Source organism: Aythya fuligula, chromosome 10, assembly GCF_009819795.1.
Source record: "Aythya fuligula isolate bAytFul2 chromosome 10, bAytFul2.pri, whole genome shotgun sequence".
Classification (NCBI taxonomy): Eukaryota; Metazoa; Chordata; class Aves; order Anseriformes; family Anatidae; genus Aythya; species Aythya fuligula.
In genome coordinates, this window is record NC_045568.1 from 7,698,221 (window position 1) to 7,718,793 (window position 20,573).

General features: G+C 39.0%; 2 protein-coding genes across 5 annotated transcripts; one reads left to right on the forward strand and one right to left on the reverse strand.

Moving 5' to 3' along the window:
* Nucleotides 1-18: 18 nt before the first annotated feature.
* SPCS1 (signal peptidase complex subunit 1) lies at nt 19-2,362 on the forward strand. Its single transcript, XM_032194475.1, has 5 exons — nt 19-164; nt 378-437; nt 599-658; nt 984-1,070; nt 2,166-2,362. The coding sequence occupies exons 1-5, from the start codon at nt 129-131 to the stop codon at nt 2,277-2,279; spliced, it is 357 nt and encodes a 118-aa protein (XP_032050366.1). The 5' UTR covers nt 19-128; the 3' UTR covers nt 2,280-2,362.
* A 1,195-nt stretch (nt 2,363-3,557) lies between these two features.
* NEK4 (NIMA related kinase 4) lies at nt 3,558-19,392 on the reverse strand. 4 transcript variants are annotated; one of them, XM_032194469.1, is made up of 16 exons: nt 19,275-19,392; nt 16,608-16,874; nt 15,508-15,705; nt 14,767-14,874; nt 13,960-14,114; nt 13,127-13,268; nt 11,717-12,142; nt 10,474-10,527; nt 10,120-10,263; nt 9,205-9,345; nt 8,761-8,827; nt 8,267-8,373; nt 6,815-6,903; nt 5,923-6,128; nt 4,584-4,717; nt 3,558-3,932 (listed from the first exon to the last, which is right to left on the reverse strand). In XM_032194469.1, exons 1-16 carry the CDS (start codon nt 19,365-19,367, stop codon nt 3,840-3,842), a joined length of 2,424 nt encoding a protein of 807 aa, XP_032050360.1. In that variant the 5' UTR covers nt 19,368-19,392; the 3' UTR covers nt 3,558-3,839. The 4 variants fall into 4 exon arrangements, with proteins under 4 accessions (XP_032050360.1, XP_032050362.1, XP_032050363.1 ...); XM_032194471.1 differs by lacking the exon at nt 19,275-19,392 and adding an exon at nt 19,153-19,211; XM_032194472.1 differs by lacking the exon at nt 19,275-19,392 and adding an exon at nt 17,709-17,734.
* Nucleotides 19,393-20,573: the final 1,181 nt, after the last annotated feature.

A 20,573-nucleotide genomic window follows, 5' to 3' on the forward strand; every position in this document is an offset into this window, starting at 1 on the left:
CCCCGGGGCTGGCGGCCAGCGAGGGCGGGGCGGGAGGCGCCGGTTTCCGGCCACCTCAGCAGCCGCCTTCCGCCGGCACCGAGCGACCGCAGGAGGAACGGGAGCTGCAGCCCCCCCCCACCGCCACCATGCTGGGCTTCTGCCGCGCCATCCCCACGGAGATGGTAGGGCCGGGGGCGGCGGGGGCCCGCAGGGGAGCGGCGCTAGGGCGGGAGCGGCTGCGCCGTGAGGGGAGGGAGGGAGGCGCCGTGCGGCTCTGCCGTGTGGGGAAGCTCTGCAAGGGATGGAGCAGGGCCCGGGCAGCTTCCCTGGGGGGGTTTACAGGGATGCTACGCTGTATAAGTGTGTTGCCTTTCCTGCCCTGAACACATTTCTAGATGCAGCACTGCATCAAAGCTGCGGATGAAGAGCTTAATCCCTTTACACTTGAAATGGAGGTAGAGTAAGAAATTAATTCCACCCTGGTTTGAAAGCTGAACAAAAGAGCCAAGAACCTGTGCTCAGGCCAAGCCCAGGATGTAAACTGGAAGTCTTAGCAGGTGCCTGGCCTGCAGGCTTACATTTGGGCTAACTGACCAAAACCTGTCTCTTGTCACAGGACTACAAGGGCCAAAAATTAGCAGAACAGATTTTTCAAGGAATCATTCTCGTCTCTGCAGTAAGTATACTAGAACGGTGGGTTATAACAAAGAACTTTTGTTTTCTGATCTTACAAGCAAATTTTTACTGATTGTTTGGATAAAGGCTTTTCTTCTTTTAATTTAATTTTATTTTTTTTTATATATTTTTTTTTTTTTACTATCATAGTTGGCCTACAATTTTGCAACCAAGGTTAGAAAGTTAGAAAGATGTATGAAGTGTGCTTTTGGAAAACCCATACTTTCTACTTATCTCTCCTCCCTACCTTACCCTCACTTAAACAAAAACATTTTGGATGTTATGATTATTTGAAGTTTGAATTATTATTTTTTTTTTTAAAAAAGGTAATTGGTTTCATCTACGGCTTCATCACTGAACAGTTTGGCTGGACTGTTTACATATTTATGGCTGGAGTTGCTTTATCATGTCTGGTAAGTTTGGTTTCTAAACCTGAAAATATATGCTGCAGAAGGTGAAGTCCTGTGCTTAAACTTGCTTTACAATCCAATACTTGTCTTATGTCAGATGCTAGTAAGATTTTAGAGAGTGCTGCCCTTTTACACTGCTACCTTACACTGAACTGCTTCCCCAGTTGTGGTGGTTTTACCTTGCTAGGCAGCTGAACTCCATCACAACCACTCTCTTACTCCACTTTCTCAGAAGAGGGGAAGAAGAAAAGGAAAGAATTCATGGGTTGACATAAGGATAATTTAAGTAAAGGAAAAAATAAATATTAAGGAAAAATTATTATTAATTAAATAATTTAACTAAAAGGGAAAAAAGGGATAACGGGAAAAAAAATGTTAACTCCATCCCAGCCAGACCCAGTACACCAGTTCAGTGAAATGTTACTTCTAAGTCAAGCTGTGTTGTGGTTTAACCTGGCCAGCTGCTAAGCACCACACCATTGTTCACTCACCTTCCCCTCTCCCTCTCTGGGATGGGGCAGAGAATCAGAAAGAAATGAAAGCCTGCGGATTGAGATAAAGACAGTTTATTAGGACAGAACAGAAAATAATAATAATAATGATAATACTACTACTCCTAATGTGTACAAAACAAGTGATGCACAATGCAATTGCTCACCACCCGTTGACTGATGCCAAGCAGCCGGACCTCCCCACCCCGGCCAGCAACCCCTATATATTGTTCAGCGTGACAGATGGGATGGAATACCCCCTTTGGCCAGTTTGGGTCAGCTGTTCTGGGTCTGTCCCTTCCCAGCTCCCACTGCACCCCCAGCCTGTCCGCTGGCAGGACAGAGCGAAAAGCTGCAGAGTCCCTGACTTAGTGTAATCGCTGCTCTGCAACAACTAACACATCAGTGTGATATCAACATTATTCTCATCCCAAATCCCAAACACAGCACCATGCCAGCTACTAGGATTTTTGGCTACTAGCCAAAACTAGGACAAGCTGATACCATTTTTACCAGAAAGGACACCACAGTTTTCTGGGTAGCAGCTGTACAAAACACTTCTCTAGCATCTTGGTTTACACATCTTCATGTCATTCCTTTTCTTAAGCTAACACTCCCGCCATGGCCTATGTACCGCCGCAATCCTCTGAAGTGGTTACCCGTCCAGGAATCGGGAACAGACGATAAGAAGCCAGCAGACAGAAAGCCAAAGAGACGCTAAAAGCTAAAGAATACGGTTCTTCATGATGTTACATTGCAGCTTTCTTAAGTTTTAATACATTTTCTCTAGGAGATGCTGCTTGGCTCAGTGGTGGTTGTTTTTTTTCTCTGTACTATTTTGTACATTGTCATGAGTACATAAGATCAGTTCAGAGTATGAAGGCGGGTGTGGGGTGATAAACTTGAGGCTCTGTGAGTTTTCAACTCACTCAAGTATTTTACTGAAAAGGAAGACTGCCCTTGAATCAAAGTATAGTTAAGCTATTGCCATAAGCTGGAAGACAATATGCAGCTACACTTCTGTAAAAGTATTTCTAACCACTTGTAAAAGAAGCTGTCAGTAGTGCCAGGTTGAAACAAGTCCTGTAAACCAGTACCCACCACAGTTTTGAAAAATCCTAAGAACTGGAAACTGTTGCAGGATAGGATAGCACAGGGTGACATTTTTTGTGTAAAATAAATTTGTGGGAGGAGAAAGTAACAGCTTTACTCTACATAATACAACCACTCTTGAAACCTCATAACTTCATCATCTAATTAAGTATTAGGCAGCAGGATCCATAGCTATTGCACCTTTTGACCACTATGACATACTTCCACGACCTGCCTAAATATTGTAACTTACTATGTCCATGACCTGCTTAAATATTGTAAGTGCCACCACCCACAAGGGAGACTGAAGCTTTGTTTTACAAATTCAGTTCCCTTTATCCTTTTTATCCTTTAAAAAGGACACGAGTTTTTTCAACAGTGATCTCACTTGACAATGCCCAGGTATTGTGTAGCAATACAGTCCAGGTGCATGGAAAGAGAAAAGCTAAGATACCTATCGCTCTGAGTGGCCCTGGTCTTGGGCACTTTCATTCCTAAAAGGAATTAGTACTTGTAAGGCAAAGAGATTCCTCCAGCAGGGACCATGGTAACCACGGCTGTGTTCCTTTCAGACATACTTTATCCAGTTACCAAATGCTCTCCACCAACATTGGGGCTGCCTTAGCAATACAACTCAAAACAGTTGTTTTTTTTTTTTAAGCAGTGCTCACTGCTTAAAAGCAATGCAACCATCCCTTCAGCACTTGGCAATTTACTTAAAGAACCCGCAGGGCTTTTTGGTGCTATGGAAATTAATAGTTGTTTCTCACTAACTCTCCACAACTGTTTGATGTAATGCTTACCGTCTATCAGTCTACACCATAGCCCTGGCATAGCTTCTATTACCATATTTAGCACATCACCATACAAAAACCTTTTGTTATGATAAATTCAAACTCAACCATCGTGTTTTTTGACGCTCCTTTTTATACAAAGCTTGGTATCCACCTCTTTGCATCTATTAAAAATTAATGTTTCATTAAGGGAATAAAAATTAAACAGTTTCTCTTCTGAAAAAGTGAGAGCCTGGTTTTCACTTTAACATGAAAAATACTACTACAAACTATAACGTTTTTTGAAAGTTCATCCAGCAGAGGAGGTCAATGGATAAATATGCTTTTTAAGCTGGTCCAATCTATCCAACAAGATAGAAATCTGTCCTCTTTTACTACCAAGGAAAAGGTTCCAGTTATAACTTCACATTTTCTTCAAGAAATTTCAGATGGCGTGCCTTCGCACTGTAACTTGCATACTTGTCTCCCATATGCTCCCGCAGCTGCAGCTATTTAGAACACAAGAAAAAAACAACACTAAAGTCACTGACATCAAAAAAAGCAGGAACAACCAAAATATTAGCTGAACTAACTAAATATTAAAGCATTCAGCTGAAAGCAGCAGGTAAAGTTTTACTACATAGATGCAAGGCAAGAAAAAGGGAAAAAAAGAGTCTGTTGTCTGAAGGTAAAAGATGTTCTAAATCCCACCTAACAATTTTACATATAAATCACATGGCTGTATGGTTGTATTTACCCATGCAGTAAGTTTTGAATCAAATGAGGTAAAGGTATTGTTCACTCACCTCTATGAGAAACAGATATTAAGTACTTTCTCACTTTGGACATAATGGAAATCGTGCAAGTAATATGAAGACAAAATTACAATTCAAAAGGAAATCATTAATGGAGAATCAGACTAGAATGACTCACATCCCTTTCATTTTCCACAAACTCAGGGACCATGGTACAATTCTAAAGCTCCTATGGTTCCTGAAGAATGTGTAATTGAAGGTGGTCTATATTCAGAATCAAGTTTAAGATTGAAAATTACAGTATTAGGTCTTTGTCTGCCAGTGAGTATATAAACACTTTTTGGAAAAAGAGTGATCAAAATTAATTTCTTATAAACCCAGATAAGTAATATGCAAGGTATTCACCTCTCTTTTGACTTCATCATCTTCTTCCATAATGCTGTATACCTTCTCAAGAAGTTTCACTCCCAATCCTTGCACCACATCAGATCTCAGGATTTCAACTAATCTCCTAATCTTCTCAGGACCTGATAAAACATCTACAGAAAATAATAATTACCAAAAATAAAATAAAATTTTAAAACTGCTGCAGTAATAATTAGTTTCACTGTACTCAGTTTTCATACTCTGCTTAGAAGAATATGGGACAACACTATTACCACAGAAGACCAGTTGACAATTTGCATGAAGTAACCATATAGCTAGCTAGTCAGTTCACAGAATGAATCATAGAATGGCCTGGGTTGAAAAGGACCTTAAAGATAGCTAGTTTCAACCCCCCTGCTCTGAGCAGGGTTGCCAACCACCAGAGCAGGTTGCCCAGAGCCGCATCCAGCCTGGCCTTGAATGCCTCCAGGGATGGGGCATCCACAACCGCCCTGGGCAACCTGTTCCAGTGCCTCACCACCCTCTGAGTGAAGAACTGTTTTCTAATATCTAACGTAAGTCTCCCATCTTAGTTTAAAACCATTCCCCCTTATCCTATCACTATCAACACATCTAAACAGGCATTCCCCCTCCTGTTTATAGACTCCCTTCATGTACTGGAAGGCCACAATGAGGTCTCCCCGGAGCCTTCTCTTCTCCGGGCTAAACAAGCCCAGTTCCCTCAAGCTTTCTTCATAGGAGAGGTGCTCCAGCCCTCTGCTTGTGTAGATAAATAATGATCAATAACCGTGGTGCATCACTCAGATGCTAGCTCTTAAGACACTGGACAGTACGCAGTCACAGCAGGCATGATGCACACTATTAGGTCTCTATAACTTCATTTCAGGTGGCTCCTGTGCAAAATATTTTTCATTCAAAAAATTCTCTAATAGTAAAATACCATCCAAATATTTTAATAATAATTCAATAAGAATGAAATTCTATTGTTGTACAACCCTTAACTGTGTTTAATGCTGACTTGTGCTCTATGTGCAATTCAGCTTTATCCACAATTCACAAAGCAGTTTTACTACAGAATGTCTTAAAAATCTTATTTCAAAATACCGAACATCAGCACAAGTCACATTGAAGAAACTGTATTGCAGGTCAGTTTTCTCTCTTCATTAATAATTACACAGATCGATCACACTCCTTTCATTGGCAAGTAAATTGCAACTAGATCGGTTCTGTACACAAAATTATTTAGAAAGCTGTTAATATCTGGAAGTAGTAAGAGTGGATTGATTGCCTTCTGTTGCCCACTAGCAGGTTTTCAATTAGCCAACCATTCATTTAAAGTAGTAACAGACCAACAGACCTGAAGGAATCTCTTGAAATTTGAATTCCTCTGATTCATCAGGTGATTTTCCATGCAAATTCAAAGTGTCTCGGTATTTTCTATGAAGTTTAAATTCTGGGGCTGGAGTCGAGGCTACACAGTGTTCAGAATTCTCCTTAGAGTCCATTTTCAGTGTCCAAGTCATTAGCTGCACCAAGTCATTCACTTCATTCATACTGCTTTTTCTAGGAAAGGAGAAGTGAGATGTAATTCAGTACTTGTATGATGCAGCTTCCACCTTGCATTCAGTGGATTTTCACTAAGTTTAGTGAGGTCCTGCTACATAATCCATGTTAAATTACTTCTTGTGATGCCGTTTTATCAGCAGCAGCATCAGTAGCATTTCAGCTAATAATGGATCAGAATCCAACAATCTAGCAAAAACGTACAATCCTTTCAGCTACTGCTGCCAGCATAGCTGTACTCGTGGTAATGCAATGAATAAGATTTCTTGAAGAAGCTGCTCACATTGACAAAACCTGAAATAAGCTATTTCAGCCTCATTCACAGTGGAAAGGAAAACATGTTGGCACCTTTGCACCATGCTTTTAAAGGATCCTGACAGTAACGTGCCCTTTGATGCTGGAAGATTGGTTTCCTGGGAAGCCTCATTTGCCAAAAAAAAAAAAAAAAAAAAAAAAAAAAAAAACAGCTTCACAATCACATATCCCAGGATGTGCAGCACAAAAAGTTTATTGTCACAGAAGGACAACAATCAAATGAAGTTTGTTTTCTTTTGTATCACACGCTTCTTCAAGCACTATGTAAAGATAAATTGTGAAAGTAATGCCAGCAATTTTTTTTCCCCATTCCAAGTCAAGGTCCAGTACAGCAGATAAAACTCTTGCATAGTATTACACCAAATACTTACTTTTCCTTGGAATCTCCATCAGACTTATCTGTAGAGCTTGTGGAAGAGTTTAACTCCTCATCAGAAAGGCAATGGGCCACTCTGTTTTTCTGTGTGAAGAGAGAGTAATAGACAAGAATTCTAATTTTCAGAAGTACTTTATCAATACGGCATGAACTACTTTTTTACATGGAAAAGAACCCTTTCAATAGAGTACTTTTACAGACAGTGAGGCAGTGATAATATTCAAAAGGGGTAGCCTTTGCTTTTAAAAACAAGCTAATACACAGGACATCACGAACAAACTTCGTGAAATGCTTATTTGTTCATGGAGTGCTTACTTGGTCATACAGTTTTAACAACTAACTGCTTTACCAAGTGCCTCTATTAAAACTATTCAATCACATATGCTTGTCAGCACTTAGCCAACTATATTATATATTCATTATCCTTAGCCCACCTATTGGTCTTTAAGACAAAGATTTTAAATACTTTTATTATTATTAGTTAGGTTTCCAGCATTCCCTAAATATATACATACATATATACATATGTATATGTTATGCAAGGGATATATACAGGGTGACTTTAACCACTTCTGTCTCTATTGTCTTTTTGTAGAGTGCACAGCACCACACACAAGAGCATCACTAGCATACACACATCCAACTAGTGCATACTAAACTTACGTAATATCAATTTGTGAATGCAGATCAAGTTTTGCATTTTAGTATCAGTTAGAAGCATATATATGCAGATAAAACACGCCAAACACCTTCCATGCAAGTGCTGGGTTGAGAACAATGAAGCCTAGACTTTGAATTTGAGAATAAAATTTCTTTTACAACTATGAGTATTAATAACATTTCCCAGATGTTGAAGATTTTGCCTAATACTTGTTCATGATGTTAAACAAGACATTTTAATTAGACAACACCGGTAGCAACATAAACTATTCAGTTTTCTTTTAGCAACAATTTCTTATTCTCAGCACATAAACATATCCACTTAACGTGACTGCATATTAAAATGCGATGTTCAAACACTACCACCTAAGCAAACTTAGATGTATGATGCTAAAGGTAGCGTGTTCTTAAGATTAAACAAAAATAGGTGATTCATCTACAACCAAAACACAGTTCAATATATTTTTTCCCTACCAAAACAAACAAATAACAAAAAAAAAAAAGTGCAATTAGTGCAATTCAGAGAGTCCAGAACAGTTAGCCCTGTCTGTGAGATCCCTCAGTCTTTGTCCCTCACAAGTGGAGTGAAAATGCACAACAAGCCTGGAATTTTAAGCTGAACTAGCCAAACAAAAAGGCAGATTACAGATCTATACTCTACCCAAGGCCATATAAAGCAATATATGCAGAGAACTGTGCACTCTTATTGACTGACATTTTTCTTTTATTTTTCTTCCCGAATTGTGCCTGTGTCGACATATTTCAAAAGCAGATGACCCCAGTTTACCTGAGAAATACTGGGATCTGATGAGGACTGAGCAACTTTAACATGATTTTCCGTTTGTGATTTTCCTTCAACTACTGCACTATTTGCTGTTCGTCTTGCTGGAATCACTGAAAGGATGACATTTTTACAGTATTTATAACTTAGCTGCTTGTATTTTGAATTAGTTTCATGCTCATGCAAGAAAAAGTCTATCACGTGGGAAAAGACAGGCAGGTAGGTAGTCTGCTAACAGAAAACAGTGAAGCTTCTATCTGAAAGGTGTATATTCTGTGCTTCACACACATTTCAAATACAAGTTGTCACCACTAGGCACAACCAAACACAACTAAATAAGAATTAGAAGAATACAGAGATGTTAACAGAATGTTTTATTTGACACAGAACTAACACCCGTAGCGCATCTTTATCAAGATGCGAGTGAAGAACTGACAGCAAGTTAGAATTTCTTCTCAGAGAAGTTATCAGCCTATCTAACATGCAAACATAAAAATTACCAGAGGGAAACATCTCTTCCCGAGACTGTTTTAGCCGCCTTCGTTCTCTTGCTGACAAGGGCCGCTCCTTTAAAATAAGTTAATTTGACAGTAATTAGCAATTCTCACAATGGTTTGGTTATCTATCAGCTATAAAACAGCAACAAAAAAAAGCTTCCTTTGACTGATGCAGAAGACCTACTAGAGTAGACCTTCTGATTATCTAACAAATGCTGTATTATTTGTTATAAAACAGTCTTAGCACACAAGACTAATGTACATTGTAGAAAAGAAGCCTCTGCCCTCCCTTGTTCAAGGCAGAAGCCTCTCATCCAATATGGACTAGATGGTCATCAGGTAGGAAGTTAATATCTATTTCTTTACTCACTGTGCATGCGCTCCAGGAACAATCTGCTCAAAAGCAATGAGAGACAAAAATATGGTGTCACAGTATTTAGAACTAACCTTTGAAATGGCAACTTGACTGCTTTTGGTGCTGTTTACAGATTCAGAGACTTCAGCACAACACTCCTCTGCACATCTCTGTACTGTCTTTGCATTCACATTGGAAGGAAAAGGTGAAGGCTGATGAGCAGCTGCTCTGAACTTGAAAGAGAAGCAAGCAAGAATTTATAGTTGTTTTTAATTAAAAGTTAAAGTATTCTGCAAACTAGAAGACATTCTTGCATTATAAGGTTGGATGACAGAGGTTTGGGATCCTACTGATACCTCTCTTCACAACTCCTAACTTCATCTCTCCCTCTCTACACTTCTGCTTGCATCCACTTCCCTTCTCTCCATCCCTAAATTTCATTCCCCTCCTCCCAGACTATTTTTCATCTGATGCCTTTCCACAAAGAAGTTTCTCTGCTCCTTGTGGAAGCACTGACAGGAGACCTGTCTTAGGTGCACATGTAAGGACCAACATTTCCATTTTACAGTTTGCACTCATAAGCCTAGGCAGCCTTTACATGTGTCTTGTCTAAAGTACTAGTAGTCTTCTGCTTGCTACAAGCAGCCTTGTATGACCAGCCAGGAAATGTACTGCTGAGTATTCTGTAGTCACAAACATTCTGGGAAGTCCCAGCAGAAATTGCTAGGAAAAAACTGTAGCACAGCAAAGGCAAAGACAACACTTCACTGTTCCCTTGTACCCATCTGATGTGCCCAACTCACACTTGTGAGGCTTGCTGAGGTTTTCAAAGGCTGCTCATAAAGGACATACTGAGTGTTCTGCATTTCATTATCAGTGAAATTACACAGATGCACATAAAACAAGAACAGCATAAAACACTTTTTTTTGTTTAGAGTACTATTTTTAAAGAGTAAAATAGTCTTCAAGGAGAGAGAATTCAGATTTATCATCTTTATTATCTGCACCTTTTCTGAACAGACTTCAGCTAGCTCTCTTTTCTTCTGCCGTCGCTGCCGTGAGAGAGAGGGTTCATGAGCAGAACTATGAGGCTGTAACTGAGAAGTAATTTTTTCCTGAGCATCTCCTGAAGCTCCATGACAGACATCATCCTAAGAAGGTAAAGTATTTTTTCAAAATGTAGGCACTTCTTAAAAAATAAAAATAATAAAAAAAAAATCAGTACAGGCCATTTTACTACTTGGACTACATCCAACTTAACATATCACAGGTGCAATCACAATAAACCCTTGACAGACAGAAAAAAATATTTGCTGTACCAGTATTTTTAAGGTACAAAACCTGCAAAGAAGGACACTTACTTGAATTACAACAGGAACAAATGGTGCTAGTAGTTTTTCAGTAGAATCCAAACTCTGCAATAGATAATGATTTCTCATTAGAAAAGAGTGTATGAAAATTATTTTATAGATCAAAAGGTAAAGAAAAGGCAATCATCATCTAAAGTAGAAGAGCTTCAAGTGACTATGCAGAAGTGACAGCTGTACAGCCAGAAGAACAGACCTACGACCTTTAAATCCAAAGTATAAGACGTGAGAGAAAGAGCTACATTTATAACTGACACTTTAGAGATTCAGTAGGATGAGATCAAGACTTTTCCCAGTTGTCTCAGAAGACCCCTTTAACACTGGAAAAGAGTACAGGCTAAAAAAAATTAGCCAGCATTTCTGTGTCAGTTACTATCTAAAGAACAGCACTACGGAAGCCTAGAAAGAAGTTAACATTTTTTTAAATGTACTGATTTTCCATATCACCAACATTTTCATAAACAGTGAAAGAATAAATGAAATTAAGAACAGCACAAAATAGCCTGCCTTCAAGAGAAATGAAAGAAAGCAGGCATGCAAAAATCCTCCAGATTTCCACATCACCATTCCTTTCTCCTTTCTTTTATGCCTCGTCCCATCTCTTCATCACCTGTCTGCCTTCAATCTCCCACTCCTCATCCTTCACTTTTTTTTTTCCAGCCTTCTTCAACATTTCATTAAGTGTCTGACTATAAAAAAGTGAAAAGGGGAGAAAGTATGTGGAATAAATCAGGAAGCAACTCTAAGAGCTATTTAATCTGTCCTCTGTTCTCTTAACACCTTAGGCCTAAGCCTATCCATTTAAATATCCAAACCATTCAGTGAATGTACTAAAACAGTCACGAATGCAAAAGAAAAGCCTCTGGGAGTCCCACTTGTTTGGCTGTTTACGCCTGTTGCCCATCCAAATCAGGACCAGCTCAAGAGATCAGCCAGTTCTACTTAGAACACGGAACAAAGATGTCCTAAAATTATTCTTGACACCTCTCTTCTCAGCTGGAAAATAAAATTCTAGTTCCTTGTAAAAACAGCATCTCCATCCAAGCCTAAAACTCCTCCACCATGTTGCCTTTGCAGAGCTGAAGTCAAGGCTCCCAACTATTTAAACCATCCCAACAATTGCATCATCAGCATCCTACTTGGACAGGAAACTATTTTGAGCAGCCACTCTCCCCATTTTAACAGCTGACGATTAGCTAAATCCAGTTCAAAGTCTATGTAAGAATGAAGGCATTACCAGGTCAGTTTGCTTTTGGTCTTCTGATATAGGCTGCAGGAGTCTCAGAGTATCATCATCTTCTTCTACAGCAGCAAGAGATGACAGCTTAGGCACAGCACTTTCTGCTTTAAAAGCTTGCTTTGTTTTTTTCTGTAGTCCATCAGCCTTAACTGGTGGACTACTAGATATTATTTTAGAATTCCCTGGAACATTTACACATTTTGCTTTATTATTCTCAGGAATATGATCACTGCTGCACTTCTCAATTTCATAGTTCCCCTTTTCAGATGTTAAGATATCAATATTCACTTCACTGATTGTAGCTAAAGACTCTCCCAGGCTGTTTGAGTCATTACTGCTTGGTTTTGTTTTCAACTCAACAGGTGATTTCTCTGGGGCACAAACTTTGGTGGCTTTATTTTTGATGATGCAGTCTTCTTCATTCTAGAATTACAAGAAAAGCAAACAAACAAAAATAAGAATTACTTTTTGGGCATTATGCACATATGCAAGTATATTCCAAACAATTGATGAACGTCATTAACATACTAATTTATGTGAACTGTAGTGAAATTATCAATTACAGATTAAGAGCTTCAAAAATGCTGCAACCCACGTTTTTGAAGAGATATAGACTCCATTTCAGATTATATATTTCAGGCATAGGTTTATACACCCACTTTTCGCCAGGACCATGAAAGAAAAGTTATATTCACTTGGCTCCTCTGTAAGGAAGGAGCCAACAAGTACCAATAATTCTTCAAGAGCTACTCCACCAAATATTCAGTTTTTCCACACTGTAAGCTTAAACCCACAATAACAGAGCCATTCCAAAATAACAAAACAAAATAAATAAACATGCACAAGATTAATCACAATGTAAGATTCATTCTAACCTCCGGAAAGAATTCCAACAATAAATAATTTTGTGGTCTAACTATAATTTTTTTTTCCAGTCAAAACCATATAGATTTGAAAATGATTACCACTTGTCATCAAGTATTTGAAAAAACATTTAACCTCAAATCCTTCATGAGAAATGTAGAAATATTTTTTTATAAACATGCTGCATACAAAAATTAAGTACATCATTACAACTGCAAATTTATATAGAAATAATTCACATAATGGCCCACAAATGAAAACCTGCATGTTGTTTAGTTGGTATCTTATAGATAAGATACTGCAATTAGTTTTTACTGACCCACAGCTTTTTTATTTACTTCCATTCTTGCCTGAACACTATTCCTTCATTAATGTGAATTTTACACACCACTAGGAATCAGTTCCACGTTCTCATGAATGCCCAAGACATTCCATATTATTTAAAAACAAACAAAATAAAAACACACACACACCTCTCAATGTATATATTTTTTTTTTAAGAAAAGATTTTTTTTTTTGTGGGGAGGAGGGAATATATCTTACAACTTTGTATTTCCTGGCTTGCTCAAAGGAGTGGTTTTCGGGTGTCACATTCCTGTTACAAGTTTCTTTCTTTACTGAGACCACAGAACAAGGATCTTTAAGTTTAGAATCTGCTGTTTTCTTATGACTTTTGGCTGCTTTCCTGCAAAAACAAACAAACAAGAATAAAAGTTGCTCAGTCAACGACCACCACCAAGACCTTAAGGTATTTCTTTATAATAATTAAAAAAAATAATAATAATAATCTAATCCAAACAGCTTACATACACAAAATACAAGATACTAGACTTTTTCAACAGACCTTGTACAATGTGCTCATTTTCACCTCCATAAAAGGAGTTTATAAACACTACGCAGACCCTAGCAGCAGCGTTCATTTGTTCTGTACAGCACCAAGACTACTCCTATATGGATGCAGTAAAATAACTGACCAAGCGTGAAAACGAAAAATAATTAAATCAGTGAATACCAAGAGGAACTTGGTATAACAACTTCCAGATGATAAAGGGCCTCAAAGAACCATACAGAAGGATGGGTATTTCCCATCACTTTCTTGAAAATACTGGTGCTTTTTTTCCCCCCTTTTCTCTGAATAAGCAATGCAATCCAAACCATTGCACAGATTTAGTCTGTATTTGCCAGAATAACTATTTTCCATTCCATCTCTCTCCTCTTTCTCCAAGACTCTAAAGAAACTCATATGTTCATTGGTTTGCATCTGCACACAATAGAACTAATGTTATCCTGCTATAAAAAATAGGAAAAGTTGTAAAACAAAGACAACAGTAAACACGAATATTTTGTATAAAAACACTCAAATGAAAATATCTTACGCCTTCGTGGCTTCCAAAAACAAAGAAATTTGGTGCTTGATATATGGGTGTCTTAGTATGCTTTTCACACTAGGCCTTTCCTCAGGCTTTTTACTGAGCATGGTTCGTATTATTTCTACCAAATGTGGGCTGTAATCCTTTGGCATGGGTGGTAGCTGTAAAAGGAATAGGAAGTCTGCTATTATTTAACTTATTTGTCATCAGGGGCTAATGCTAGATTATTTATTTATGCACAACAGTTAGATTCAGCTAGGTACTCAGCATAAGTAGTCCAATTACTCATTCAATGATAGATTCCAAAGTACTTAACTACCCATCAAACAGAATATAGAAATTTTAAGCGTGTTCTCTACATTTTATTTTTTTTAAATTAATATCAGCAGTTAGAGTTCTGTGAATAGATGCAAGAGATTTATATACATTAAATCTGTTTTAACTTCATTATTTAAATGTCTTTCTTGCTTTGGTGTATAGGTCTTACCTAACATGGAAATGGCCATCATGTGAACAGTGACGTAAATCTTTGTACAACGTTTAAGCCAGAAGCAAATGAGTAAGTCGATCATCTCAGAACTCTGAAAATTCATTAGTACAGTAATTGCACAAAAGGGTAACAGACCCTAGCAATATCTAAAAATTAATACTTTCCTGAGTCTGGTATTACATCATATACCACCAGGAAATACCAGTCTTACACAATACATGACATTGTATGCAGCACACAATATATTTATTTCCAATTGGAAACAGTTGTCTCAAGTTACTAGATAATCCAAGCACTGATAAAAATATGTTACATGTTTTTACCTTTCCTTCAATTATTCGATAAGCCAAAGAGTTCATGTCTTTAGCATTAAAGGCATGTTTCAGTGTAGCCATTTCGTAAACGCAGCAGCCTAATGCCCAAACGTCAGACTGAAAAAAAAAATGGGGGGGTGGGGGAAGGTGTTTAGGAGGTTTGTAATACAGGTAGAAGTTTTATCTTCACATTTAATCACCTTCAAAAGTCTTCAAAGAGGCTTATTATATGGCAATAAACTAATTAAGAACATATTTCATTGTAAATTTTTGGCTTCAATCCCACTCTTTTAAGCTTGATTAATCTTATGCTTTTTAGAGCACATTTGCCTTATTTTGTTGTATTTGAAATTCACAGTAACACTGTTCATTTCTTTATTTTATTTTTTTTAATGCTGCTGTTGAACATAAAGCTTCCTGGCTGTTATGTAATAATTTAGAAAAAGATATTAGCCTCTGTTATACAGAGGTGTTATTTACATTGGCATGCTGCTATAGGTCCAGGCTGACTGCTGAACACCTTGGCTGTGATAAGGTATCACATGCTAGTAATTGTCACCCACTGCAGCAAACACAGTTTCAGAAATAAAGGTCCATGCCAATTTCTCTCCTGTTTTTTCTCTGAGAACATTAGAAAGAGTCAAAAGCAGTAATAAATTAAAAATAATACTTAGGATTGTAATATCCTCAGGCATTACAAAATAAGTTGCTTAATGAATTAGAAACAGTATTTGCATCAACTTACTGTACCTTGCAATTGTAGGGCTTGTTAGAAAAGAGTTCAGGGCTCATGTAGTATGGTGTGCCTATGAGAGTGCTGGCCATGTCGTATTGGTTTTCTAGCACTCTGGCTATTCCCAGGTCACCCACTTTGATTATATTTGTTCGTGTCAGAAAAACATTTTGAGTTTTAAGATCTCTGTGCAGAATGTGCTTTTCATGTAAATACTGTGAAGGGAAGAAAAAAGTATAGATGGAGTTAAATAACACAATTGTTTCTCCACTGAAAATTAAAATCAAGTTATGAGAGTCAAAGAGGGAAAACACATAAGCATAGACACAAATATCCCTATAAAAGCAAAACAACTGCTGTTAGTGTAGAATGTGGTGTTAGTGACGCACCAGAAAAAAAAGGAAATAAAAATGTAAGGCTAAGGCTCAAACTCTAACACACTTCTGCTACCTCCATTTCTTTACAAACATGGCTTAGCCTTTAGTACAAAGTTTTGGCAGAAAATACATGTACCTTGTGATGTTGTCTAAATAACGAAAAAGATTAGACTTATATTAAGCAAAAACAGGCACTGCTGTTGATGTGCATGTATCTGGCCACAGGAGGCAACTTTAACATAGAATTTTGTCACATTTCTTACCTCTCAGTGTTAATAATTCTAGCTTGTCTTTTTTACTCTCACTATTAAAGTACGATAACCACCACCTATATTACTGAGATAATACTTAATAAAAATGAATTTGCAGTTTAAATTTACCATTTAAAAACACTAGTGAAATCACGTAACACAACATGCTCCTGAAAGCTTTAAAAAAAAAACAAACACACACTAAATTTTGTAATTTTGATCCATAATTTCAAACACTGTGGAGGTTACTACTGTCTACTGTGATAAAGAGATGCACACATAACATGTGATAGCAAATTCTTACCTAAAATAGTAAGTTAATTTGATGGAAATGCCCTATGAACATGTTCAATGTACTAATAACCATTGTACTTAGATGCTAACACAGCCAGACTTGAATTCAAACTGTGTAGCCTAACTGTGGAATTTTTAAATGCGGAAAGAGACATTTTTTTTAATCTTAAAATAACTAAGTTATTTGTATCTTACCTGCAACGCCATTGCAATCTGGACAAACCATTCCACCACCTGACTCTCTGGCAAAAGTTTGCCCTTCTGCTCCTTGAGTTTGTGGTACAGATCTCCTCCTTCACAGAAGCCCATAACAATATATAACAGTCCGTCTTCCCCCTGCCAGGACTCTCTGTAGGCAACTATGTTTGGGTGCTTCAACTGGGATAACAACTGTGCCTCTTGCTCTGCTGCTTTCCTCTCCCGGATGGAAGCATTTTTAAGGTTTAACTTTTTGATGACATACTGTAAAAAAAATTGTAAGACAATATCATCAGAGATGAAAGTTACTATGTAGAAGCTCTAGGAAATTCCCAAATCTAAAGCAAAGTCTACAAAACAGTGAACCACAGGAGAAAAGCTTCCATCACAAACAGAAAGCAGAGAGGCAGTCGGGAGGGCTGGTACCATTAGAATTACTCTGAAAAAAAAATACATGCACATGTAAATATATATATTTTCCCCCACGCTTGAGAGCATATGTAATTTAGGTTAAACTTGCCCTAGGCATCAGATAACCATACTATCTATCTGTTGCATTTATGAGGTTCTGTATATGCAGGTATAAACTTATTCAAAAATAAATGAATCAGAAGGAAGCCCCTTGGTCACACTGAAAGAGCCAAAAGGTCTCATGAAAGCTGCTATTTATTCTCCCTAGTATAAACTACAACAAAAATTCACAGAGAATTTCAGATTTCAGCAAAAGTATCGCTGAAGCCAAAGATGAGACAATAAAATCCATGGTGCATATGAATCATACACAGCACCAATATTTAGGGCTGACCTAGTCCCCTTTCTGATGTAAATTTTGTGGCAATCACTTCTAGGGAATCAGCTTCTCATGGAAGAGCCATGGCATGGTATATACACCTGACCCCATTCTTACCTGCGAGTTTTTCATTTCAAAACATTTAAAATAATACTTTCTTACTCAATTTCTGTTCTGTTTAATTCAAATGCTTAGGCTACCTACTTCCTAGGTGGGCCCTATTTATTCAGTCCAGCACATTTAATCAGAGTTGATGAGAACTGCCCCCTATACAGCAAGGGAACCAATTACACAGAAAGCAACAGTACCTCCAAATTTTGAGCATGGTTTTCCATTTCAGAAGTCAGCTGGACAAGCTCCTCAATTCTTGTAACTTGTGACACACAGCTCCAAAGGGAAATATAACAAAACTAATCATGCACTGCATCATCTAAGTTTAAAATAAAATAGAAATATTGCAACTACTGTGTTCTATGTGACAAGCCAACTAAAGCTTATCTTTGGGGATGGAAAGCAAGAGCTTTTAGCTTTATTTCAGCATTCTGTCTCCAGACTACATATGACGAAAATGCAAAAAATATGCACAAAGCGTAACTTGAAATTTGGCATTGCCTGCATTTGGTTTAATTAAGATATTACCCTAGAAAGATTCCCACAAAATCTATTGAAATGCTCTTCTGCCTTACTTGACACCAAATTATTTGTAAATTGGATTTATTTATTTATTAAGTTTTTAACACCCAGAGCCACTCAATCCCCTCAACAAAAAACAACATTCATATAACAGCAAGTACAATTGAACAAAATATAATTATTTTTTTTCAGAGAACACACAGCACTCTGCAAAAGTGACAACTAAAAATCCTGCTCGTCCTGCTGGAGAAAAAAAATGTTTATAAAAGCACTGTTGGCACAAGATAAGACGCACGACAACGCATCAAATATTTAAGTTAAAATACCAACGATAAGGAAGCGAGGCTGTTGCCAGTGTTAACGATCAGCATGACAAAGAGGTGAAATCCAAGGACCTGCGTACAGCAGAAAGGTACTGTTTACTTTTAGGACAGTGAGGTTAGCAGCCCTTTGAGGACACCCGACTGTGCATGGTGGGAGCAAGCACTGCCCTCACTGCCACCAGCCCCCTGGTGGTAGGGATTTGCCTTTGAGTGCCCGGCTCTTCCCTGCCTTCCCCCAAAAAGGAGGATCTGATCTGCGCAAATGCTTCTCCCAGCATCTCCTGCCAGACCATGGGCACAAGGCTCACGCCTGAGGCCTGTCGTACTGCTCTGTGGCTGCTCACTATCCCCATTTCTTTAGCCTCTTGCAGTTTCTTGCTAACCTTTTTGGCCAGGCAAGCCAAATTTATGTCAAATACCCAACAAAAACGTGTGCAACAAAATGTTATGCTTCAACTGGGTCATGGCCAAAACTTTGCTGAGTTCTGCTGTGGTCAATACAGCAAGCACAAGCTCTGTCTTCCTCCAGCAGAGCTGATTGTTAGGGAAAGCCAACGCCAGCTTTTTCCATCCTTGCTATCATTTCTATTTCTGTCACGCCTCCAAGTCTCAAAGATAAAAAGTTAACGGTAACAAGCCAGCAGCAACCTCCTGTACTCTGTGCTAAACAGACCCACGTGTATTTCATTGACTACCAGATGAAGGTCTTCCTCCCCAAAACGAGGCATTAAAACAAAACAAAACAAAACAAAACAACAACAAGAACAAAAACTTTTAGATTAATATGTTTGTTTACATGAAACAAACCAGCCAACTGTCTTCTTTGGACTTTTACTACAGTCCTCGGTGCACAAGGGAGCAAACCCAGCCAGGCCCAGCCCCCCGCTCCCCTCAGGGCGGGCCCGGGCCCCTCGCTACCTGCTTGCTGTCGTGCCGGTGCCGCACCAGATTCACCTCCCCGTAGCTGCCCTTCCCCACGGCCCGGAGGAAGCAGTAGGCAGCCAGGGGCATGGTCCCGCCGCCACACCACCGCCCTGGTCCCCTCAGCGCCCGGTGCCGCCGCCCGGGCCCGCCCGGCCGGCAGCGCGCCCGCCGCTGCCATAGCGACGTCCCGCGGGGCGACCGCTCCGCAGCCATTTTGGAAGCGGGTGGGGCGGCCATCTTAGGAACGGGCAGGGGGCCTGGGGGATGTGCGAGGCTCGCCTCGCCGCTTTTTAAACACGAGGAACAAAGCAGGTCCCTCAGTAACAGTGCTTCGGGGTCAGCAGTGTGCTGCCTGAGTGCTGGGCTGCCTGGTCACAGCTGCCCCACAGAGCCACCACGTCACCTTCGGATGGGACGGAGACTTGCTTGAGAAAGCTCCAGAGTGGTCTAAAAGGAGCTCGGTGCCCTCTTGTGTAGTGTTCCTCGCACACCTCAAAAAGCTAACTGCAGGGAAAATAGAAGTACCCCAGGGCAAAGGGAAAGGCTGAATTGTTCAGCGTAAGAAGGAAAATTAATTTTGCCATTAGCATACAGGCCAGCACACAACTAAACACCTCCCCTGCCATAGTAACCGCCTGACCTAGCAAAATGCAAATTGATGAGTTTTGCTGGCAGTCAGTTCTGTACATTTCAGTTGTTGGTTCATTCACGTGTTTAGTTAACTTTAGTTCTTAAAATTTTACACTGTGCCATTTCACCTCTATTATTATTACTGAAAATTTACCTCACGGACCCTGAAGTTTGTGTTTCATGTAACACAAAAGAGGAAAACAGAAGATGGAGAATTAACTCTGTCAAGATAACAAAGAAAATGGACCTTGCATCCAAAGGCTGAATGGGTATCAGTTGTGTGAGATGCAAGAACTGCAAGCTTGGACCTGAGTTTCAGCCAGGATGAATTTTCTTTTTCAGGACAAGTAAGAAAGCATTAACTTTTAAGTTTCTGGGATAGTTAGGATGTGTGTCAAATAACAATACCAGAAGTGGGTGCCTGAGTGATATGCAGGATTACAAAAGGTAGTTTTTGAAGAGAAGCATAAATGGGTTCAAGAGACAGCGCACCCTGTTACAGCTGTGATAAATTTGAGGCAGTGACAGCCTTTAGGAAGGTACACAGTTTTAGTCCAGAAAAGGGGTGAGTCTAGAGCAGAAAGATAAAAAGCAGTTGTGAGAAAAATCTTAATGATTTTCTTTGGACAGGATCTTCTGTGAAGCTATTTTATTCGCAATTGC